The sequence below is a fragment of the Balaenoptera physalus genome (genome assembly GCF_965194825.1).
Source record: "Balaenoptera physalus genome assembly, chromosome: 3".
NCBI classification, from domain to species: domain Eukaryota; kingdom Metazoa; phylum Chordata; class Mammalia; order Artiodactyla; family Balaenopteridae; genus Balaenoptera; species Balaenoptera physalus.
Genome location: NC_138890.1, coordinates 59,195,632 through 59,220,883, shown reverse-complemented (window position 1 = coordinate 59,220,883; position 25,252 = coordinate 59,195,632). Strand labels below are relative to the sequence as shown.

General features: G+C 40.0%; 1 protein-coding gene across 1 annotated transcript in view; it reads right to left on the bottom strand.

Moving 5' to 3' along the window:
• LOC309657692 (protein diaphanous homolog 1-like) overlaps positions 1-25,252 on the bottom strand; it is a gene marked incomplete at its 3' end in the record, with an annotated part of 42,381 nt that overhangs the window by 10,021 nt on the left and 7,108 nt on the right. The window contains exons 2-6 of the mRNA XM_082455516.1: positions 5,237-5,263; positions 4,074-4,229; positions 1,291-1,392; positions 812-942; positions 531-617 (exon numbers count right to left, since the gene is read on the bottom strand). Coding sequence (XP_082311642.1) covers positions 531-617; positions 812-942; positions 1,291-1,392; positions 4,074-4,229; positions 5,237-5,263 — 503 coding nt within the window. The remainder of the gene's footprint in view (positions 1-530; positions 618-811; positions 943-1,290; positions 1,393-4,073; positions 4,230-5,236; positions 5,264-25,252) is intronic.

Sequence of the window (25,252 nt, the reverse complement as noted above, 5' to 3'; positions counted from 1 at the left end):
TCAAGTCTGTACGTTCAGGAGGTAGAGGTCCTGTGTTTTGTTTTGGAAAGATCCCAGGAAGTAGAGAAATCATTTTGGGTCAGGCTGGCTTCAAGGTAGCCTAACCTAAGACAGTGCAAGGTATCCCCAGAATTATTCCAATCCTGAAGACTATCATAAAGCTAGTCCCAAACTGATCAAGTGTATTATAAGACTTCCAAATGAGATATGACCCAGACCAGATCACAGGAGAGCTTTAGACTCAATCAGACCCTATTTCCAGACTGGATAAGAACCTGTGCTGGGAGACTCACAATCTTATGTGGTATATATCTTGTGTTATTCACCGTGAAATTTAAGTTCCTCCTTTTCCTGTACCTATAATCATCATTCATTCTCCAGTCACCCCTATGATAAACCCCATTCTCAGCTAACAGCATAATATCCTAGTCCATAACTTTCCATTTAACTGCCATTTTCTCCTTTAGAGCAAACAGCCAAGTCCTCTACTACCCTCCACCTAGAAGATGCCAAGACTTGGAAGTCCTCACCCAGCAGTCTCATCTTTCTCATCATGAAGTCGTTTAAGGATGTCCAACAAGGAAGCCAGGCCCTCAGCACCAAATGTTTGCACCCAACTGTAAGGAAGAGACAAAGACGATGCAATATCAAATCAAATCAATAAATATCCACCAAAATAAAGTGTATCCTGGCAACTCTTTACTCCCAATCCAAAACATTCTCATACTTCCCTGACTCCTTTGATCTCTAATCCCCACCAGTGAGCTCCAACATTGGGCTCTCACTCCTGTTACTACCTCAGAATCCTCACCTGACAGGGTTGTTGTTGAGGGAGACACGAAGGGACTCCAGGCAGCTAAGCAGAGGCATATCCCGCAAGCCCGACCTCAGCTCCTGAATGTACATCATGGCTGACCTAGAGCTCTCCTTTTGACTCATGCCCTGGAAAGGAGCATATAGAGATTAGTAAGCACTGGACTCAGTCATAAATTGGACCAGAATTAGTTAACAGTTTAAACAATATGAGGGCAAACACCCATTACACATACCACCAAACTATGTGAGACTCAGAATTTCCTTCCCATTACCCATACATACTTCATGAAGATCGAATCAAGCAAAATTATGTAAGAGAAGTAACTCAAATGAGAGTAAAAAATGAGTAGGTTTATATGAAAGAATGAAATAGAACTGATGTGGACATGAAATGTTCTATAAAAGTAGCAAAACAAACAGGTCCAAGATAAGGGCACAGTCTCCCATGTCATGGGTACCTGCCCCAGGACTCACAGCCTTGGAGGTGTGCAAGTACTGGGACACCATCTCTCTCTTGATGATAATGTCCTTCTCCCTCAAAGGTTGCTGTTTTTCCTCATTCAGGTTCATATCCAACTAGAAACGGGAGGAAAAAAGGGGGAAAAATTGCCTTGAATTCCTTACAAGTTTTCAATGTTTAATGTTTAGTATACTTAGTAAAAAGATGAACACACTAAATACTTACTGAATAAATAAATTTTCCTGATCCTTAGAGACTTAAGCTATTATAGATGATGGGAATTTCTTAGGGATAAATGTGGTTAACATTTTATTATAAATCCCAACAGACATTTTTATACACATACACTAAATTTTTTCCTAACAAAAGTGGACTCTCAATATAGAGGGAAAACATATTTTGCATTATTGAAAGAAAAGCAAACATAGTATTTTCTGCACTTAGGATGGACCTTAATAATCTCTTCAGACTGAAGCACTGGATGACTGGCATCATGCAAACACCAGCAAAATCTGCACCACTCTAGGGCCTAGACACCCATTACCCCTGGTTAACTAAGTCCCTGTACAAACTCCTTTCCCATGAAGAAAGAACTGGAAACTGTGACAAGTTCCCTCAACAGACATAACCTGGAGTGTGTTATTGGGGGAAAGGCTCTGCTTGACCCTGTTGCATATATAACCATGTGTCTGAGCCTCCTATTTCTGTGAGCACAAGTTTAACCCTAACAAGTCCAGAATATTATTTGAAATGGGGAAAGCATAGGAGAAAGAAAAGGATATCTTCAATTTCTTCCCCATGTGTGTGTTTGTGTATGTGTGTGATGTGTGAAGGAATCACCATCACCAAATTGTCACAGTAATAATTTGACTTCTTTCTGACTCAATTCCTGGTGCTTTCTTCCTCCTTTTACAGATAAATTGAACAAAGAAGTTGCAAAATACTGGCCCTCAGGTTGAATCAGACCCAAAGATAAAGTATGTTTTGTCTGGGTAGCTCAACATTTTAAATTTGAGAGACTTCATATAAAAATATGAATTTATAGCACCAAGGGATGCAATCAGCAAATTTAAGATTATGGAAAACTCTACAGGTCAAACAGTTTCTTCAACAAATTTTTTATAACAAGAGCAAGGATTAAAGAGAGGGAGGAAAACCTATAGTTCAAATGAAACTTAGTAGAATATCACAATGGACCTTACCTGGAATTGTGATTTGAACAAACAAATTGTTTTTTTTTTAAATGACCTAATTAGGGAAATCTGAATGCTGGCTATGATATTTGTTTTTTAAAAAACAATTTTTGTTTTTTTAAAAAAATAGAGATTTCTGGTTTCTTCTGAAAAATAGAAATATCTGGCACTACTGGGCTAGCATTCCCAACTGGAATGCTACAAAACCTACTGGAACTGAATTGTGGCTGGAGTTTATCAAAAATGCCAAAAGTCCTTCATTTTACTGCAGTCCCTTCTCCTTTTTATCATCTTCTATGTAGCCTGCTTAACTTATTTATGCTTCCTCCCTTGGCCCTAAAGACATCTAAATTTGCAATCCAAGGCCAAGAGACTGTCTTGATAGATCATACTCTTAGACTCTTAACACACCGAGATTATTATGAGACAAACTGAAAGCTTCAATGAAAAGTAGTAATAGTAGTACTGGTTGAGTGGTGACTACCACAGGTACCAGGCCTCAGTTTTAAGGGTTTTAAGCACATGCTTTTAATTAAGTTAGGCCTGCCACTAATCTCTAATTGAATCTGAGATCATAAATCCAAGTTAATATATAGGTCTTATGAAACCTTATAAGCATGTACTCAAAACTTTCCAAGACTTAGCACTAGTGGACATTCACTCAGTGTCCTCCCCACTCAATGGTCCTCACTAAAGACAGCAAAGTCAGTCACATCCATGCACAGCTCATTATTGAACTGACCTCAGCCCCAACCTTTAAAGGTCTTCTAGTGATTGTAACATCAGAATTCTCTTTCCAGATTCACCACTAAGTAGAAGATCTCGGGCAAACAATGCCTTTCCATTCCTCAGCTTCTTCTTTCCCTCCCTCCCTCCCTCCCTTCCTTTTATTTATTTATTTTTGGCCACGTTGGGTCTTCATTGCTGCGCGCGGGCTTTCTCTAGTTGTGGCGAGCGGCAGCTATTCTTCGATGCGGTGCGCAGCTTCTCATTGCGGTGGCTTCTCTTGTCGCGGAGCACGGGCTCTAGGCACACGGGCTTCAGTAGTTGTGGCACGCGGGCTCAGTAGTTGTGGCTCACGGGCTCTAGAGCGCAGGCTCAGTAGTTGTGGCGCATGGGCTTAGTTTCTTGGCAGCATGTGGGATCTTTCCGGACCAGGGATCGAATCCGTGTTCCCTGCATTGGCAGGCGGATTCCCTGCGCCACCAGGGAAGTCACTCAGCTTCTTCTTTGTATAGATTTTGTTGTGAATGTTTTAAAACTTCATCTACTCTGGCTAACCCAAAGGTGGTCATCACACTACCACAAGAGCTGGCCCACTCATTTTATGTCTTTGTGGCTAAAGTGTTGCTGGGCTGAAGGACATTAACAAGGTGGTCAGTGATCAGATATTTCCGAGCCTAATTCATAGATTCCAATCTTACGGACTGCCGCTTGTGTATGTAGTCCCTTCATTAATGGGACTGCTATTAAGAAGTTCTCTGTTAAGCCTGGAATTTTTTGTAATTAAAGGATAGTTAAGGGGGACTGTACACAAAAAAGGGCCCATCATGCTCGTAAAAGCATTTTCAAGAAGAAGCAATGCTTTGGGGTGGGAAACTTACCAGCATCTGTTCAAAGAGTACTAGAACTTGCTCATCTGAAACATCCTGCAATGACTGTGCTGTGGGATCATCCCCATATGATGCAGAAGAATTTCTCTGAGCAGAATTAGGCTTTTCTTTCTCCTTCTTAATTCTCATGCTGGTAAATCTCTCCAGCTGAGAAAGAAAAAAAAGTATTAGCAGTGATCCATTTTCGTTTACACAACAAAGCACACATCAAATAGCCTCTAACCTCTTATACGTACATGGTTCCTCTGGTTTGTGGCCAGTTCAAGGCTCTTCTGACGTGAAAAAGAGAAACCAGTCTTCCCTGTACCTAATTTACTACACTGACTCTGTACTCTCACCTTCATCCAAAGATAAGAGGAATGAAGTGTTAAGAATTGGAAACTCTCTACAAAGAGAACACTTTGCTCTTTAGCCCCCCGCCGTGTCTAAGCCCTCTAGCAGCACAGAACTGAAAGCACCTCATGTGCAGAGTGCTCAGTAAAGTGCCTTTTGTTTCCCTCTAGCTATCCAATAATAAATACGGCCAGGCCCTCAGAGGATCTCTCCCTTCAAGAGCTAAGTGTGACCATAGATTTTAATAGATATAAGTCATATACAAGAAACAAGGAAATGCCTTAAAACCAGGAACCATTCCTTTTTCTTTCTTCTGTACACTCCATAGCACTTGTGTTATGTAAGCAGCAAAAGTTCAGTACATATTCTCCAAAAAATCCCCTTTGCAAAGAATATAATCTGCTTCAGGGGTATATATGTCATCTCTCTGTCAACCAAATGCTCATGAACCACTCCTTAAACTGCAAGGACAAGTGTTCGATTCAAAAAGAGCTACCGATAAGCTGCAGCTTATCGGCACTACCTGATTGAAAATAGCAGTAAATATCTGCAAGCATTCTGGGGCTTCAAATGATACGAGTGGCATCCAGACAGCAAGTCAGCTTGGAGTTTAAAGAACATGCCTAACCTTGGAAGCCAACGAATGTGCCAGGGAAATGCATGCAATGGGTCAAACAGAGCAAAGAGTTAGGAAAAAGCTTTGGGATGATGAGAATAGAACCCATATCACGTTTATAAGTTATAGAAAGTCAGTTATTGCAACTGGTAAATATCATAGTGTAGGAAATGAGCCATGCACATGCTGAACAAAATTTCCTTACCTCATCTGCCATGAGCCGCTTCAGAGTCTACGAACAGGAAAAACGAGGGAGAAGAAAGGGAAGAGGGATCAGTGAAATGCCAGGAAACCTCCCAAATACCAGATGGGTTGGGGAAAAAAAGAGGAGAAAATAAGTTGAAAGGATCTAGGCTCCTTCCCACATGCTAGATTTCTGCCAGACTATTCCTTAGCACATTCCCTTAGGTAAGGGGCAGGAGTTTTAAGGTCACTAAAATATAATAACCCTTTGGGGAAAAAAAGGTGGAGAACTGAAAAAACTCTAAATGGGATGACCAATAAACCTATGAAATGTGTTCAACTGCATTAGTAAACAAGGAAATGCAAACTAAAACCACAACGAGGTATCATTTCACACTCAAGACTGGCAAAAATTTTCATGTGTGTCTGTCTAGTCACAGAGCAGCGGGAGCTCTCCCACACTGTTGGTGTGAATGTAAATTGCTATGGCCACTTTGGAAAACAGTATGGCATGATCTAGTAAAGTTAAAATATGCAGATATATTACAATTCAACATATCAGTTCCTATAAATCTACCCTTCAGAAACTTGCACATATGTAGCAGGTTGTGTATAACAAGAATGTTCACAGCAACACTGTAATATCTATCAATAAAACAGAGAACAATCCAAATAGCTATCAAGAATAGAATGGATAAACTCGTATAATGGTAGAGTGGAAAACAATTACACAAAGAAAGTGAATGAACTTACAGCTACTCACAAACATAAAAGTGAATGTACTATTTTTTTTACATTGAGATTAAAAACATGCAAGACTAAATTATATTATTTAGGATGTACAGTTATAAAGGGAATGATTACCACATATGGCAAAACAGTGGTTACCTGAAGTGGGTGGAAGAGTAATGACTGCAGAAGGGGACAGGGGGCTTCAGGGGTGCTTACAATAATATTCTATTTCTTGATATGGATGATGGTTACATGGATGTTCCGTTTATAATTATTCTGTATGTTTTATATTCTCTTCTGTATATGTGCTACACTTTACCCCCAAAAATCTGAACAAGCAGGTATAGGAAAGCAGGAATTCTTCATTCTAATACTTAGTTTTAAACCATATCTATTTTTGCTAATGTCCTTAGACGAGTATAGTAAATGCCTCTTGATGAACCTTCCTCAACTAATGAAAAACTATTTCTGACACTGTCACAAAACTACTTTAACCAACCTTTTTACAGACGAGAAAAATCTATGTCTTTATGTTCATGTGCGCCATGTCAGAGTTCGGTTAAATCCAGTGTGAACTGTGAATCTTAACTTTGCCCTCCACGGTCCAGAGGAGGTCAACCTTCTACTGATGGAATGCTAATCACTCACCCGAAACCATATGATCCTTGCTCAGTGTCAATGGAATCTAAAGTTACTTTGTGTGTGCTGTTTACACAAAGTAAAGGCCGAAGGGCAGCAAAGGCAGAAGGATGATGAAGCAGAGACAGCAACACCCAAGGAGACTCACAGTTCCTTTTGTCACCACCCTAAGTCACCTGACACACAGAGGTGAAACAAGCCACAAAAAGGATGAATGTTTATAGTTAGGTTGCCATTGCCAAGGTTAAACTTATTTGCTCCTAGAGCAAGTGCTTCCAGAACCTTGTCCTCCAAACTCAAAATGTTCCCTCAGAACCAAGCAACAACCCAAACAATTCTGGGATGGATATAACGTAGGTAACAGAACCTGGGTCTAATGAATCAATCTCAGCTGCAGGTTAAGTTAAAGAACAACAAACCAGCAACTTGTTCTTTCTGTCTGCAGACTCTTATTTCTCTTCCCTCCATCCCCATTATTGAAGTTCACGCCACTATGATCTCCTGTTTGATTTACTGTAATAACCTCCTAACTGATCTCCTTGCCTTCAATCCCGTCTGCCCAACACAAAATCCATTCTATATACTATATCCAAGAGTAATCGTTCTAAAATGCCAAGCTGTCCATGTTATTTCCCATTTAAAACCCTGCAATAGTTCCCTACTGCCCTCAGGTTAAGATCCAAATTCCTTAGCATGGCATATGACACTTATGGCTTCTCTCCCTTGACTCATCTCTCAACACACCCTCCATTTCAAACTCTATCTTCTGGGCATCCTAACTAGTTGCAGGTCCACAAATAGATCTTGCTGTCTCACAACCCCAGACTTTCTCTAGGCTGCTGCTTCCCTCAGACTAGATTGTGCTTTAAGGCTAGCTCCAACAGGCCCTACAGGATGATACCTCCTAATTGGATGGGTACCTCTCCTTGTGTGTATACAGAAATAGGTACTTGCCTGTGTCACAGCGCTAGAAGTGGATTACAACTGTCTTTTGATTGCCTCCTCTAGCCATTTCCAGACTAAGTTCCTTCAGGGTAGAGCCTAAGACTTAGTCATTATATCTCCTATGAACAAATACCATAATCTGGGGCTGCTCTCCTAAAATACCAATCCCTGCAAAAGCCCTCAAATCTATTCCACCTCTTCACTGCATTAGTGAAGAAACTGAAGCCCAGACAGGTGGAGTAAATCACTGAGGTCACATGAATAGGGGCAAGCTGGGTATGGAACTCTGGTCTCCAGATTCCAAAGCCCTAAATCTTCGCATTCCCCAGATTCTTGTCTTGTTCCCATTTAATGCCCACTAACTGTTGCCTTTACAAACAAAAGTAAACATCTCTTTTCTTAAGAAGGAAGAAACCAGTCTCCCTTGCTTTCCTTGGTGCATCATTAGAAACAGATTTATTCCTTAAAAAAATTATCCATGCTTTAGTGCTCAATTTGAGTAAGGACAGCAAAAATGATCCATGCATTTCCTCAACTACTCCAACAGAGGGCAGCATCTACCAGCAAAGTGAACCACAGTACTACCGGCAAAATTCTGTTTCAGAACCCAAAAGAACACCCAATCAGCAAGCTCAATTCCATTACTGAAATGGAACCTGCTGCTACAGTATACTGAGGGTGTATTAATTTACTTATTTAATACTATGTGTGCTTTCCTTACAGATCTTGAACATACAGTTTACAAACGGCTTTGTTAAGTTTTTTTTTTTTTTTAACTGTATCATTAACTGTTTTGTGGATTCTCTGAGATATGCAACAAGAGGTTCCTAGCTCATGAAAAGTAAGAAGGACTAAAAATAGTGGAGACCTTGAAGATAAATGCTTCTGGAGCTATATTTATGCCTTATGCCCCAGAGGTTCAAGCTTTTTAACATAGTCTCTAATGATCCCACCTACTTCTTTCTAAATGCTTCTACACTCACCTTTCTCCTTGTTTGCTATCAATTATTTTCTGCTCCCAAACTATAAACCCTTACTTATCTTCACTAAATAATTCATCGTCCTGTCCCTCCTACTGAGTCTTCCACTAAAACTATACTGAAACCTTTAACTACAAATATAGATACTGAAGGAAGCATAAATACGGAATGAAATTTTTTAGCATATCAAAATCTGCTCATGGGGCTTCCCTGGTGGCGCAGTGGTTGAGAATCTGCCTGCCAATGCAGGGGACACGGGTTCGAGCCCTGGTCTGGAAAGATCCCACATGCCACGGAGCAACTAGGCCCGTGAGCCACAATTACTGAGCCTGCGCGTCTGGAGCCTGTGCTCCGCAACAGGAGAGGCCGCGATAGTGAGAGGCCCGCGCACCGCGATGAAGAGTGGCCCCTGCTTGCCACAACTAGAGAAAGCCCTCGCACAGAAACGAAGACCCAACACAGCCATAAATAAATAAATTAATTAATTTAAAAAAAAAAATCTGCTCATGAATACAGATTAATAGGAACTTCCAGATAAAAGACGGTAGACTGAATCAAATTTCCCCGCTTCTTGAAACCCTTCTACATCTACAGAAAAGGAATTTTTAGAAAGAAAAAAATGATAGAGGGAAGGAGCCTACAAGGTTGGGAAGAACAAGAAAAGCATAATTCAATCAACTTTTGAAGCTGGGACTAAGACCCAACAGACCTAAGAAAACTGAGTCCTAAACCTGCCGTAGGAAAAGCTAATGACCAATCCAAATTGTACTTAAGGATCCCAACAGGCTCAGGAATTAGCAGCACCAGGTACCTATAGAAATGGGCAGTTGGAGGGAGGGGGAGGCCCAAAAATAAGATTGGTTTGAAAGCTGTTTAAGAAGCAGTTGGACCAGTAGATCCTCCGTTACCCCCCAACACCCCTCCCCCCATGCCATCGGGAGACTACCCTCCCTTACTCCAGCAGAAGTCTGGAAATTTATTCTTAGAAGAGGGTAAAACACAGATCTCTGGATCAGGGGATGCCAGGCACAGTTGTGGGCAGAGATCCTATACCAAAAAGAAGAGTAAATTAATCTATGCATACTATAAGCTGAGACACCCAGCACCTTCCCCCTTCTAGTTTCTCAGGACCCCAGCACCCCAAAACCCTTATCCTTGAGGCAGAAGGTTGGAAGAGCCTTCTCTGGGGAACTGAAAAACAACATTAAGCTACTGACATAGTCCAAGCAGATGAACCGTGCCATCCAATATGGTAGCTACCAGACACAGGTAACTATTAAGCACTTCTAATGTGCCTAGTGCAACTGAAAAAGGAATTTTTCATTTTATTTAATTTTATCAAAATTTAAAATTAAAAGCTAATATTTTATTGTTATTGTTAAACTTAAGTATCAATATGTTTGGAACACGCTAGGTATGTGAATCTACCTTTCACTTGTAAATTTTTTCAAATCTAAATACACATCAAGTATCTTCATGAAAATTTAGCATCCAAATTGAGATGTGCTATAAATGTAAAATAAAAACTGGAGTTCAATAACTTCATATAAAAAACAGAAGGTAAAACATCACATTAATAATTGTTATATCTATTACATGTTAAAATAATGTTTTAGATATACTGGATTAAAAATTTTATTATTAAAGTTAATTTCACATGTTTCTTTTCACTTTTTTCTTTCTTTTTCTGTGGCTACTAGAAAATCTAAAATTACATATGTGATTCACATTATATTTCTATTGGACAGGGCTAGCCTACAATAAACTGCACAGCTAACAAACCTTACCCATGCATCCAGAGTTTCCAATGAGTTTTTTAGCCCCTCATTTTTAAACATTAACAGACAACCAAGGATTATCAAACACATGAGGAAAAATCGTAATAAGAGAGGGGGAAAAAGCAACTCATTATACAGAGACTATGCAAGAAAAGAAAGATTAGGAAAAAAAATTAATATCCACAAGGGAGAACATAATGCCTTTTTTTTTTTTTTTTTTTTTTTTTGTTCATTTTTGGCTGCATTGGGACTTCGTTGCTGCACGTGGGCTTTCTCTAGTTGTGGCGAGCGGGGGCTACTCTTCGCTGTGGTGCACAGGCCTCTCACTGCTCTCTCGTTGCGGAGCACGGGCTCTAGGCGCGCGGGCCTCAGTAGTTGTGGCTCGCAGGCTCCGGAGCGCAGGCTCAGTAGTTGTGACGCACGGCTTTAGTTGCTCCGCGGCATGTGGGATCTTCCTGGACCAGGGCTCAAACCCATGTCCCCTGCATTGGCAGGCGGATTCTTAACCACCACGCCACCAGGAAAGTCCCTATAATGCCATTTTTTTAAATTGTTTTTTTAAAGTTTTGGCCACGCTGTGCGGCATGCGGAATCTTAGTTCTCCGACCAGGGATCAAACCCACGCCCCCTGCAGTGGAAGTGCGGAGTCTTAACCACTGGACCACCAGGGAAGTCCCCATAATGCCATTTTAAAAAGAAACATTCAGAGGAAAAAGAACCCTGAGAAACTGAACACATAAGAACAGAAACTCAAGAGAAAACTCAATAGAAGGGCTGGAAGATAAGAATTTGAGGATATCTCCCAAAATTAGAGCAAAAAGACAGAGATGGAAAAATAAGAGAGTAAAGATAAGGAAATTAGATCAGTTTGGGAGGTCCAATATCCAAATAACAGGAGAACAGAGGAGGAAGCTATCAAAGAAATAATTCAAGAATATTTCCCAGTACTGAATGTAAGCTGGTGCAGCCACTCTGGAAAACAGTATGGAGGTTCCTCAAAAGACTAAAAATAGAGTTGCCATATGATCCAGCAATCCCACTCCTGGGCATATATCCAGAAAAAAACTATAATTTAAAAAGATACATGCAACCCTATGTTCATAGCAGCACTATTCACAATAGCCATGGAAACAACCTAAATGTCCATCAACAGATGAGTGGATAAAGAAGATGTGGTTCATCTATACAATGGAATACTACGCAGCCATAAGAATGAAATAATGCCATTTGCAGCAACATGGATGTACTTAGAGATTATCATACTAAGTGAAGTAAGTCAGAAAGAGAAAGACAAATACCATATGATATCACTTATATGTGGCATCTAAAATATGGCACAGGGCTTCCCTGGTGGTGCAGTGGTTAGGAATCCTCCTGCCAATGCAGGGGACACAGGTTCGATCCCTGGTCCGGGAAGATCCTGCATGCCGCGGAGCAACTAAGCCCGTGCGCCACAACTACTGAGCCTGCACTCTAGAGCCCACGAGCCACAACTACTGAGCCCAAGCGCCTAGAGACTGTGCTCCGCAACAAGAGAAGCCACCGCAATGAGAAGCCCGTGCACTGCAACGAAGAGTAGCCCCCACTCGCCGCAACTAGAGAGAGCCGTGCGCAGCAACGAAGACCCGACGCAGCCAAAAATAAATAAAATAATAATTTTTTTAATTAAAAAAATAAAAATAAATAAATAAAATATGGCACAAATGAACCTATCTATGAAATAGAAACAAACTCATAGACATAGGGAACAGACTTGTGGTTGCCAAGGAGGGGGGTGGGGGAGCGATGGATTGGGAGGCTGGGGTTAGCAGATGCAAACTATTACATATAAAATGGATAAACAACAAGGTCTTACCACATAGCACAGGGAACTATATTCAATATCCTGTGATAGGGACTTCCCTGGTGGCGCAGTGGTTAAGAATCCGCCTGCCAATTCAGGGGACACGGGTTCAAGCCCTGGTCTGGGAAGATCCCACATGCCGTGGAGCAACTAAGCCTATGCACCACAACGACTGAGCCTGCACTCTAGAGCCCGCGAGCCACAACTACTGAGCCCATGTGCCACAACTACTGAAGCCCATGCACCTAGAGCCCATGCTCCGCAACAAGAGAAGCCACCGCCAAGAGAAGCCTGTGCACTGCAAGGAAGAGTAGCCCCCGCTCACCACAATTAGAGAAAGCCTGCATGCAGCAACAAAGACCGGACACAGCCAAAAAAAAAAAAAAAAAAAAAAACTGTGATAAACCACAAAGGAAAAGAATATAAAAAAGAATGTATACATATGTATATCTGAATCACTTTGGGGTATAGCAGAAACTAACAACATTGTAAATCAACTATAGGTCAATTTTTTAAAAAATTTCCCAGTACTGAAAGATAAGTTCCCATCACAAAAGACAGAAACAGATCACCACACAAAGGCATATCATGGTGAAATTCCAAAACACTGGGAAAACAAAGAAAATTCTACAGTTTGAAAGAAGGGGTACTTCCCTGGCAGTCCAGTGGTTAAGACTCCGCAATTTCACTGCTGGGGGAGCAGGTTCAATCCCTGGTCAGGGAACTAAGATCCTGCATGCCATGCAGTTCGGCTGGGGGAATTGGGGGCGGGGAAGAAGGGAGGAAAACTGGTCATATACAAAGGAATCAGAGAAGCTTTGAATTTTTTAAACTACATACAAAAAGCTAAACAATGAAAAAAGGCCTTTTTAAAATCTGAAAAAAAAAACAAACTTCTAACTTAGAATTCTATACCCAACCAAATTACTCATCAAATGTGAGTTCAAAATAGATATTTTCAGACATTGAAGCTTTCAAAAAATTTATCCCCGTGCACCTTAGGAAGCAATTGTAGGATATGCTCCACCAAAATGAGGGAGCAAACCAAGAAAGTGAAAGACCTGAAATACAGGAAACAGGAGATCTAACACATTTAAGAGGTAAAGGAAATCCCTAGGACAAAGATTCCAGGATCTTTGTGGTGGTCCCCTACATTCCTCATGGCTTAACCCACAGATACCCTCAGAAGGAGCCCTTGTAAACACACAGAGAATCTAAAGTCAGACTATGACTCCAACATAGTACTGTTTATTTTCTCTTGGGAGCCTCCTCCTCACGGCGGCAATATCATCATTTAAACATAGTCTAGATTTTTGCTTGTTACTCAATTTTTATAATAATCTTTCAGTTATATGCAAACAATTATAGATAGAAGCATAAAATATTTTTTAAAGGGGCAGAAAAACATTTATTCTATAGGAATTTTTTATTCAATAGAATTAGATGGGTAAATGAATTTCTGAAGGTCATTAGCTGGTACAGGAAAAGAGCTTAACAAAACTGCATTTATTAAAATAACATTCATTTCCTCTAAAAGATTCTCAGTATTATCAAATCTTACTTAAATTAACACAAATTGCTCAAAGGTACACTGCATCAAAAGTAATAGCATCAGAATAAATATACTTGGCTGGGCACTGCTCTGCATTAAGACCATCAATCAACATAAAAATGAAAAGCTGTCCCTTCGCTCTCCTTCCAGAGTGTAATTCAAAGCTCTGATTCAGTCACCACATCCTAATGTAATATGTGGTAAGATAAATCTTTTGGTTACCATCTACAGGAAATAAGAAACTTCCTAGACACTTTACAGTTTGGTTTCTCTAAGAAACCAAAAATTAAAGTCAAGATCCCAAGGTATGCCCTATGAGGCCAAGCTAATTAAAATAAATTTATGACCTAATGAGTCTGAAACATACTCTGATCAATTAGTATCATAATAAATGCAAATGAAATCTAAAACTCCTTTTCCATAGCTGGATTTGTGGTGGTGGTGGTGGTGGCTGCATCTATTAGCACTTCAGCTTTTTAAAAGTGGGCCGATGGGACTAAACTTGGCAGTCTTTTTGGACAGAGGTTCCCTCTGTTTGCCTAGTCACAGAATTGGTCTTATTATAAATTCAAGGATATAAGAAAATTCGTCCAAGGCACTGATTCACTTCTACCCAATTCCCTGAATCTTTAACTTTTCCATCTAGTCACAAAAAGGGCATAGAATTCTCAGACAATTAAGGACAATCTCTTGGAACAGGATACTCATGTAGCCTAACAAAAGGTAATTAGGTAGTGTCCTTAGCAGAAGAGAGGTTAGGAGAGATCTAATAAAAGAATATGATTAAACATTACTCTGATCACAGAGTACTTTACATAGCAAAAAGTGTTTCTAATTCCTACCAATGTGCTTCACAGGAACAGTTAATCATGGACTTTTATCTCATGAACCATGTGGCTAGCATACGGGTAATATAAACCTATAAGAGCAAGCCCATATTTCAGTACTTTCTAAAGATTTTGTTCAGGCTAACTTATAGGGGACAACTACATCGGAGCTCTTGGCTAAGGGAGAACACCACAGGTGAATGCCACTTGGCCCCTGCTCTGATGATTCTAGGAGGCCCAGGTTTTTCTCATAACACCTATAATCACAATGCAATTCACTGCCTCAATATACTCGATTCCCACCTCTCCCTCTTCTGACATCCACACTTGCTCATGGGTTAATTCAGAGTGAGGGAAATATTTAGTGTGGTAGGTAGAATTCTAGGACGTCCCCCAAGATTCCCAGCCTGACGTACATACGCTGTATAATCACCAGGACTGTAAATATTATAGGATATCACTCTTGTGATTAGGTTATATTACTTAGCACAACTGACTTTAAGAAGGGGAAATTATCCATGGGGGTCTGACCCAATCACACAAGCCCTTTAAATCTAGAGTAAGAAGTCAGAAACACAAGGATCCAACATGCCATTTCTGTCTTGAGCATAAAAGAAGCCAAATGGCAGGGATTACAGGCAGCATCTAGGAGCTGAGAGCCAGCAAAGAAACAGGGACCTCAGTGCTACACCTGCAAGAGGCTGAATTCTTCCAACTTGAATGCGCTTGGAAGGTTTTCCTCCAGCACCTACAGATGAGAAAAGGCCCAGCTGACACCTTGATTTCAGCCCTGTGATACTCTGAGAATCCAGCCAAACTATCCTTGCTGGACTTCTGACCAACAGAACTGTGAGCTAATAAGTGGGTTTTATTTTAAGCTGTTGAGTTTATCATGTAAAAGTAGGCAACTAATACATTAAGCAAACTGACAAAATTTATCTAGAACTTTAGCTAAAGGAAAAAGATCATGAGTCCTAATTTTTACTTATGGCATGCTAAACAACTGCAAGTATGATTCTGAGCAAATCACATTAATTCTTCATGCTTCAGTTCCCCTATTTATTAAAAAACAAAACAAAACCAGACACACACTTCTTGGGACCACTAAGATCATAAAATGGAGTGAGAGAGCATTCTATAAAAGCAATTGTGCTCTTATTACTACAGAAAAACTTCTTGTAAAATATACACGTGTACTAGTTGAGACGGTACTCCTACAACATGGCATAAGGAAAAAGTTATTCCTCATCTGTAAATTGTATACTTAGCCATAGCCAATCATTTCACAAAAAGATCTAAAGGACTCAGCCAAGTCAGGCTCTAAATATTTTATATCAGATCCTTCTTCAGACTGTTATTGTAGCTGTTTCTGTGGACCAGATTGTAAGTTGCTTGGGGGCAGGAACCCATGCTTTGTTCATTTGACATGTCCAATATTTAATAAATATTTTAAAAATTATCATCACTCTAGGTTTAAGAACATCATCCTAAACACAGTATATTCACTTATTCATTACTTTATGCAAACTGAACAAGCTAAAGAAAAGTTTCAAGTTAAGGTTTATGACAGTACAGTACGATTGTTATAGACAGCTCAGACCAAACCTTCAAGAATAGTGTCTTTCCCTATGAATGAGGCCAGGGGACCCTGAGTGGTGCTTCAGCCCACATGACATATTTGTTAGTTGTCCTTGGGGAAAATATCCAATTATGGGACACATGTCACCTAGGGAGTCTTCCACCACCTTTGAAAAGCAATAAGCCTTCAGTAAAGACATAGGCTACCTATGGGTAAAATGGGAAATAAGTCTCACTGCAGCCAACAACAGTTTCCTTTCAAGTCCTAATATACCTACCCAGGAAAGAACAGGTAAGGTACCTGTCATTCAGAATCAAAGAGAACAAAGAGCAGGGTCTGGTTCTGATTCATTTTTTTATTCTAGCACAGGACTGACATTCAGTTTCTTAGGACAGTGCAGTAACAGAGGGTCATAACATGGATGTGAATTCAGTTACCAACAAGCCCTATTCCAGCTTTGCCACAAGATTTGCTACATTTCCACTAAAGGACAGTAAAGGCAGGGTAAGCTTTTTTTGGGGGGGTTGTGCTGGGTCTTCGTTGCTGCGCGCCGGGGCTACTCCTTGTTGCGGTGCACAGGCTTCTTACTGCGGTGGCTTCTCTTGTTGCGGAGCACGGGCTCTAGGCGTGTGGGCTCAGTAGTTGCGGCTCGTGGGCTCTAGAGCGCGGGCTCAGTAGTTGTGGCGCACTAAGTTGCCCTGTGGCATGTGGGATCTTCCCGGACCAGGGATCGAACCCGTGTCCCCTGCATTGGCAGGCAGATTCTTAACCACTGGACCACTAGGGAAGTCCCAAGCTCTTCTTTTTATCCACCACAGTTTCAGCCTTCCTATCTTTAGGACTATGTTGTCTCACAGGGCTTGTGTGAAGAATAATAAAATAGACGTAAAGCACTTTGCTTTGCAAAGTGTTTTGTAAAAGGTAAATAATATATGATGATGGAACCAATGAAACTCCCTTCAATTCCCACTCCTTATAGAGAAGTCAATTAGAACTAGAGAGAAGGAAATAATGGATACCTTCAAATGTAGGAAACTTTCCCTTCCATTTTAAAATAATGGCCCAAGGATGGCATGGAATGAGTCAATACCTCATATACCATTTACAGAGAAACAAACTAGATTCTGACATCACTATGTACTAGTGCCAACAGCCTCAACAGGAGTTGTGTAGAACTGGAGTACCCACTTCAAAAAAGAAAATCATAGAAAAAAGGTGTATCAGAGGAAAGGAAGTCTAAAAGAAGAGCACAAAATGACTAGAAATTGAAAAATATGAACTCTAAAGCTAATTTACCATTATAAAGTTAAATGCGCTTAAGGGAAAGAAAACTGAAAATTATCTAGAAACCCCCAGAAATGGAGATGGCACACTCATGTTCTCTATGACTGCTAAGGAAAAAGTGCTAAAGGAGCAAGTAAGACTCTAGCAGCTCATCCATCCACTTAGCTCCACACTGCCGCAGCAGCCCCACAGCTACAGTCAGTATTGGAGAGTTAAATTTGTGACAACTCATACAAGAGACAACAAAGGAAACACAGTAGAGGAGAGTCCAAGATCTTTTATTCCTAATTAAAAGACATCTTTCAATCTACCCCTGCCTTCCAGAATCAGTATCTTTTTCCTGATACAACCCAGGGAGTCCAGAAAGATTCCAGGCAGTGGCCCATGTGAGGCACAAGTTAGAAATGCCATATAGGGGACTTCCCTGCTGGTCCAGTGGTTAAGAATCTGCCTTCCAAAGCAGGGGACGTGGGTTCGATCCCTGGTTGGGGAACTAAGATCCCACATGCTGTGGGGCAACTAAGCCCGTACGCCACAACTACAGAGCCCGTATGCTGCAACTACAGAGCCCACATGCTCTGGAGCCCGTGCGCCACAACTAGAGAGAAGCCCGCCTGCTGCAACGAAAGATCCGTGTGCTGCAACTAAGACCCGACGCAGCCAAAAATAAATATTTTTTCTTTAAAGGCCATGTAAAGAACATTATTAGGTAACTGTACTCCATTCCCTGTTTCAATAATTATAAACTTGAAGCAATTTGCTTATAAATTCAAAGCAACAAACTCAATTTCCCTCACGACTGTCTAAAACTGTTTAGAGTCTGCTTTCCAAAAAACCACATTTCCCGACTATAATTAAAATGAGGGGAAAAAACTATCTTAATATTAGAATTCAATCCTCTGAGAGACAGGTCCACTACGTTCGAACAGTTCTCTAATAGTCCAAGAAGGCAAGTCTCTTGGGGAAAAGGAGAAAGCAACTTTTTGCCTCCAGCTTAGCTCATCCTGAAGCCTGGGACTGGCAGAGCCCGCATCCTAGATAGCTGATAGCCTAGAGGAAGAAAGACAGTCCACTCAGGTTTCACTATTCCAGCTCAGCAGAACAGGTGGAAACCAGGCTGGGAACACTGCATTCTTCCTCTATGTCCATGCAAACAAACTGCCAGCCCCCTGCACTACAAAGCACTCAAGGGCTGGGAAAACAAGTTGCCACTAGAGAAAGTGCTCAGATTCTAGAAGTCCTAGTTTCCTATCAAGTACCACATGGTGTGGCAGACACGCCCCTCTCCTTTGCTGTCAGGAAGGAGGTGCACACACATTCTGTCATCTGGTGAGAGGGCAGAGTAAGCAAAGCTTCCTCCCTTTCAAACATCCAAAGGTTCTAATAAAACTTTCAAATACATATACAGAAAACGATAAGTAACGTTAACCTACTTTTCCAAAGTTTTGACATACTTCTCAAGCTCTAAATACTGATACTTGTTCCTTACTTTCTTATCAGGCCTCTCTCTTCACTGCCTTAGCTTAGAGAAGCTAAGAAATAAGGGGTGTTGTTCATTCATTTGGAAACAGTCAATGACTCAGGAATGCTGTTTCCCAATCTCCATAGCAACTGTCTTCTCCTCCCATGTTGTGATGTGAGTAGCAGGACATCTACTCTTTCTCAAGGGTGAGCATATGAATGACACACCCAAAGGCCTGACAGACAGGAAGTTCCTGCAGCTGATATTGCTTCTACATAACAGGCACCAAGCATGAGGCCACCTTGTTTTAAATCCCATTCTCAAACCCTTCATTTCTAAATGATGGTTACACTTCTTCTATCCTCACATCATTCCTGAATACAAGAAGTAATCACGACCTACTGATAATAGCTTAACTGATCCAAAAATTATACTACTACTCAAAAAGCCAGACTTGATCTTATGAAACCACAGTAAACATTTACTGGCCTTTTACAAATCTAGAATTAAGATTTTATTTTGAGAAAATCTGGGGAAGGGAGGGGAGAGACAGCATGAGGTGAAATCTCATTACTCCTCTATAACCAGAAATATAAGCAAGAGTTAAAACAAGAAACTTCCGATACTTCTAGCAACCGTACTTGTGTGGAACTATGTTCTAATGCAAACACATCACAGATTTCATGCCAAAGTACTTAGGCTCCAAAGACACTTCCATGTACCATGTATTTTTCTCTTTGGTTCTAACTACTGAAAAATAACTAAAATTTCTGGAAAACGAGTTAGGATATTGTTTTACTCTATTTTTATACACATCTACATTTTCTTAGAAAAATGTGTATCACTTTTGTAATACAAATACATTTCCAGGGAATTACCTGGTGGTCCAGTGGTTAGGATTCCATGCTTTCACTGAGGGCTGGGGTTCGATCCCTGGTCGGGGAACTAAGACCCCCCAAGCCGTGCGGTGCAGTCAAAGCAAAATAAAACAAAATTTCCATTTCAAACAAAAGTACCAATTTTCAAAGATTAGAAAGCTGAAAAATGTTTATGACACACTGTTTTAAAAGCAGAAAATGTATAGAAACTGTAATTGCAATGTTGTAAAAATATCTGTGCATAGAGATAATGACTAGAATATTCAAATACTAAGTGAAATAAAAATAAAAATTGGGGGTTCTTAGATTTTGCTATTTTGAAAATGTATGTATATGTCTTTTCAAAAAGAGTATAAAAAATTATTTTAAAAGAGTATCAAAATTAGCACAGCATCGAAAAGCAAAATATCATCCAATTTTCATATTCAAAATGCCCACCAGCATTTACTCTTTTCCAGTAGTACTTTGCTTAAGGCAACACTCTGGCAGGGCACAGTTACAAAATTTAGGGATGACAATGCAATGTGAGAAAGAATAATGAACAGTTAGTGGAGTCTAAAAGCTAGCTTACCTAATTACATGACCTTGAGCAACTTAATACCTCTAGGCCTCAGTGGCCTTCTCATGTTAAGATGAGGAGGCTGAGTCAGATCATTTCTAGGGTCTCTTCAGGGACCCTTAAAGACAGTGCTTAGTTACTACTGCTCTTTTTGAGGGCAGCTCAATGCCTGCTGCTTGCTTGATAGGACATATCCTACAGAGACTTCTCACCACTTCTTCTTGTGGTTTCAATCACAGGAAACAGACGTCACCCATGGGCCTAGAAGTAAGTAACGAACAAGCCCTGGCGGATGCAAAGAGCTGCCAACTAAGGCCAACTCCCATCTTTTTAAAATACCAGAATCAAGAAATCACGAGAAACCTCTATGCCTGGGGAGCCTGACACACATCTTTCACAAAAACTAACAAAACTAAAAATGTCTCTTTAGGCCCCATGAAAGCATGATGAAATAATTTTAGAAGAGTCCAAAACTACTTTGCTTCTACGGCCAAATGAAGGAATCAAAGGAACTCCATAGCTATGGACAGAAATATGTGACTTTGAGGAAAAACTAAGGCAATCCTACTGCCAGCAGCATTTTTTGTGGAGATCCAGACATATCCTGAGGACCTGAAGACTCATCTTGGTCTCCTTTATTTAATATTCTGTGTAAACCTTTCTGTAGCCATGAAAGACTGTGGTACTGATTCAAATAATATAGGGACTTAGCAATTATTCATTTTAAATGTATGTTATCAATCCCTAGAGCAGTGGGTCAAATACTGCTCTCATTTATAATGATAAAAGTTGGCAGCCCTGTGCTATGTAAAATAATGCAGATTTTAAATCTGATAGACATGTTCCTTCATTAAATCTTGATACAAGACAAAACCTAAGACACTATCTCTAGAGAAAAATAAAAATCTTTTCTCAACAGAGTTCTTCTGGTCTGGTATAGTCATATCAGTGGTTCTCTTTGCCTCACAGTTACCTTGGTGAGAGGACTAATGTTTTCAAAACTGTCAATCTCCTACATTAGACCACAGAAATGGAGAGCCTTGAAAGTAATCCCAAGAGTCACAAGACTCACAGTAAAACTAAAATACATAACAGGTTATTGCTAATGTGAGTTAAACACCACCACTCTTAGATACCTTACAAGCTACATGGGAGATAAGACCCACCCTCCTCAAGAGATCTCGATATCATTCTGTCTCTCTCTCTCTCTGTCTCTTTATATATACATACATATATATATATATATATATACACACACACACACACATTTTATATATATATATAGATATAGATAGATAGATAGATAGATAGTGCATTCATGGAAGACTAAAGAACACTTCAAGTACGCATGCAATCAAAACCAGTATTGCACTGTGCTAAAGTATGTTTAGAAGAAAATGACAGGTCCCAGAGATAGGCTCAGATTATTCCCACAATTTCCCACCTGAGCCCACAATTTTTTTTTTCTTTTGCCGCACCGCATGGCATGTGGGATCCTAGTTTCCCGACCAGGGATTGAACCTGCGCCCCTTGCATTGGAAGTGTGAAGTCTTAACCACTGGACCACCAGGGAAGTCTCTGAGCCCACAATTTGACTATACAGTGCTGAGATCCAGATGAAGACAGTCACATCTTTTAAAATCTAGAATGATCACTGAAAGTCTGAGAAGATGGATCATTACAATGGATAAGGAATGGAAATCAAACAAACTTAACTACCTAAACTCCATCTAGATAGCAGAAGTGATTTGCTGGAACCTTAACACTAATCTATTCATGTTCTTCACCACCACATATTCACAAGGCCAAAAACTGCATCAACATGCATTGTGACATGTTACAAAATGCAAATTTTTCCATTCTGCTTTCTGTGGGTTTCTACAGAAAGAGAACCTAAAAGCCCTCCCCAGGTATAAAATAATCTCTATGAAGTGGCTTTCTTAAATGATTCATCTCCCACTGATCCTCCTGACTGCTATAACCGGGACATTTCTTTTTACTACAGCCATACATTCAAACCTCTGAGCCTCTGTTCGCATTGTTCCCCACCCCACGAAACCCCTTACCCCTCTCCTCTACCAATCCCTGGATTTACTTCCAGGGCCTATCATGTTCCTTCATGTTCCAGGGCCTTCATCTTCTATGAAGCTAACTAGCATTGCCCACAATTGTATTCTAGATCATTTATGTAGAATTTGGGACATTAGTATAGACCTTTGAAATCATTCATGCTAACTCTCTCATTTTACAAGGAAAGACCAAGAAAAGGAGAGTGACTTGCCCAGAGTTCACACAGTTAATTAGTAGCAAAGTCCAACTAAGTAGCAATATATGGAAAGAATATTTCAGTAGGAGTGAGAGATGGGGGTTCTAGTCCTAGGTCTAGTTGTAAACTTGGACAGATCACTTCTCTAGGCCCACATTCCTTCATCTATAAAATAAAGGATTTGAATTAAATAACTTTTAGCATCCTTTTCACCTCCAGCATTCTATGATTCTGAAACAGGTCTTCTGCCTCTCAGCTCAGTGATCTTTCCACTTAATTCCTTAAATTCTCTGAATTTTTACAGCTTTTGAAGTCTATGCTCATGGCCTTTAAGCTTTTCCTACCTATTCTTCTACAGACATGGCTGAGATTACAATCTCTTAAAAAGCATGGACTGAAACTGATAGGTCAACCACATGGTTCTTGATCTTCAGCCTTTTGGATCTAGGGTAGATTCACACAAACAAGAGAAACTCTGTTCTCTACTCTTTGCCACCAATCATACAGAAAATCCTAGTTCCAGGTACCTGGACCTCTGTGGCAATGTCTTAATTATTAACCACAGGCAAATAACCGCCAGGTCTAAAGAAGAAACTTCAGCAGTCCCCAGACTCAGGAGAGACCCTAGAGTTAGTAACCATTTGCAATCCTTATTTGTTTCAGGGCCAATTCTAAAATATACAAAAGATAACTATGGAGCTGGTCTAGCAACAGCTTCCTCCTTCCTATATGTCACCACTACTTGCTGCTCGCAGCAATTTAAACAACTAAAATTCCTGCCAGGTGATGCTGTTAGAGCTGTTCTATTTACAAAGGAGATAAGGTTACATTAAAAAAAAATAATAATTTAGACAACTTCTTAATAACGCATGAGCCAGGGGAGAAGTAGATTTTGCATGCACTCTAACAGCTACTTTTACATGCCTAAGAAAGGTTTAATTAAGATTCCTGCAATGGTCTCAAAGTCTAAATTATTAAATGCAAAACGCAGTTAGGCATTTAGCCACTGCACTTTGTTCATCTAGACCCAGCACTTCTTTTCCCACTAACTGAACTCAAAAAGAGTCCAGTTTTAATAGACTGCAGTAGTCAAAGGGCTCTAAAGATATACCATCAAAATTTTCTATGAAATTCCTAACAGTGAATACCCTTTGATACAACAAGTGCAAAAACTGGACATTTGTAAACTGTCAATACAATGCAGTGAATAAGAAGATGGCTGTGTGTGCGTGTGTTTAAATCAGCCAGACCTAGGTTTGAATTCCAGTTCTATGACCTAAAGCATGTTGCTGATCTCACTGAGTTTCAGTTTAATTACCTAGAAAGCAGGAATAACAATAGTACCTATCTTATATCTAGAGCCATTCAGTGCAGCACTAGGGCTATAGTAAGTATGCAACAAACAAGTGCTATTATTACTGTTACTGTTATTGTTATTATGACTCCCTGTCCTTCCAGTCTGCAATGAAGTAATCTTCCTATCTATAAAGATGATGAGCATTCATTAATATTTATAGATAGGAAGACTGGCATTATACAACCTGTAGAACACTGAGTACAGGAAAACAAAAGGTTTCTAACACCACGTAAGAGATGAAAATGCTTTCACTATAAATAGAATCTCAAAGGTCCCCAATCCCAAGGGTATCAGAAATGGTCTGTCTTGTCTACAGGTGAAAATTTACACCCCAAAGAGAACATGTGGAATATAACTGACATTTCCACAGTGATAAGAGGAGAATTTAAGAGCTAAATCTATAAAACTTTTAGGAGAAAAATCTTAGTGACTGTGATTTTAGCAAAGATTTTTGAAATATTATACAAAAAGCAAAAACAATTAATTGGATGGACTTCATCAAAATTAAACATTTTTGTTCTTCAAAATATACTGTTAAGAAAATGAAAAGGCAAGTCACAGGAGGAAGAAAACATCTGTAAAACATATATCCAACAAAGGACTTGTATTTAGACTGTAATTAAAAATTTTTAAGTGGGCAAAATTTTTGAACAGACACGTCAAGGAAGATATACAGCAAATAAACACATGAAAAAATGCTCAACATCATTAAGGAAATGCAAATTAAAGCCACACTGAGATACCGTTTGTAGACTGAAAAAAAAATGCACAACCTAAAAGCTGAAAATTATGTTTTATTCAGAGGCCTTACTGAGGACTATAGCATGGGATGGCAGCCTCTCAGATAGCTCTGAGGGACTATTCCAAAGATTTAAGAGAGGAGCCGGGATATACAGGAATTCTTGCTGGAAAAAAAAAACCATAAAGTTGAACATCAAAAGATTACTGCTAATCACAAAAAAACAGACATCTCAAGTTAACGATTTTTAGTGCTTTTCTGTATGTGGGAAGATATAAGAGTCTGGGCTTACTGAAATCATTCCTTTGATATGCATCTTAACTACCTAAGGCCAGTATCCTGTTTTTCTCCATCCTGAATTCCCCTCAGGGTGCATAGTCTGGACAGCTACAGTGACTGATGGCTTGGTGGCTGGCAACCTGTTTTTCTCCTTCCTGAATTCCCCTCAGGGTGCACCATCAGGGACTCCTACAGTGGCTGATGACTTTATGGCCACAACATCCTTTGTTTACTGAAATGGCAAGTGACATTCTTTGTCCACTCACTACACACCCACTAGAATGGCTAAAATTTAAGACTGATCATACCAAGAGCTGACAAGGAACCAGAACCCATATA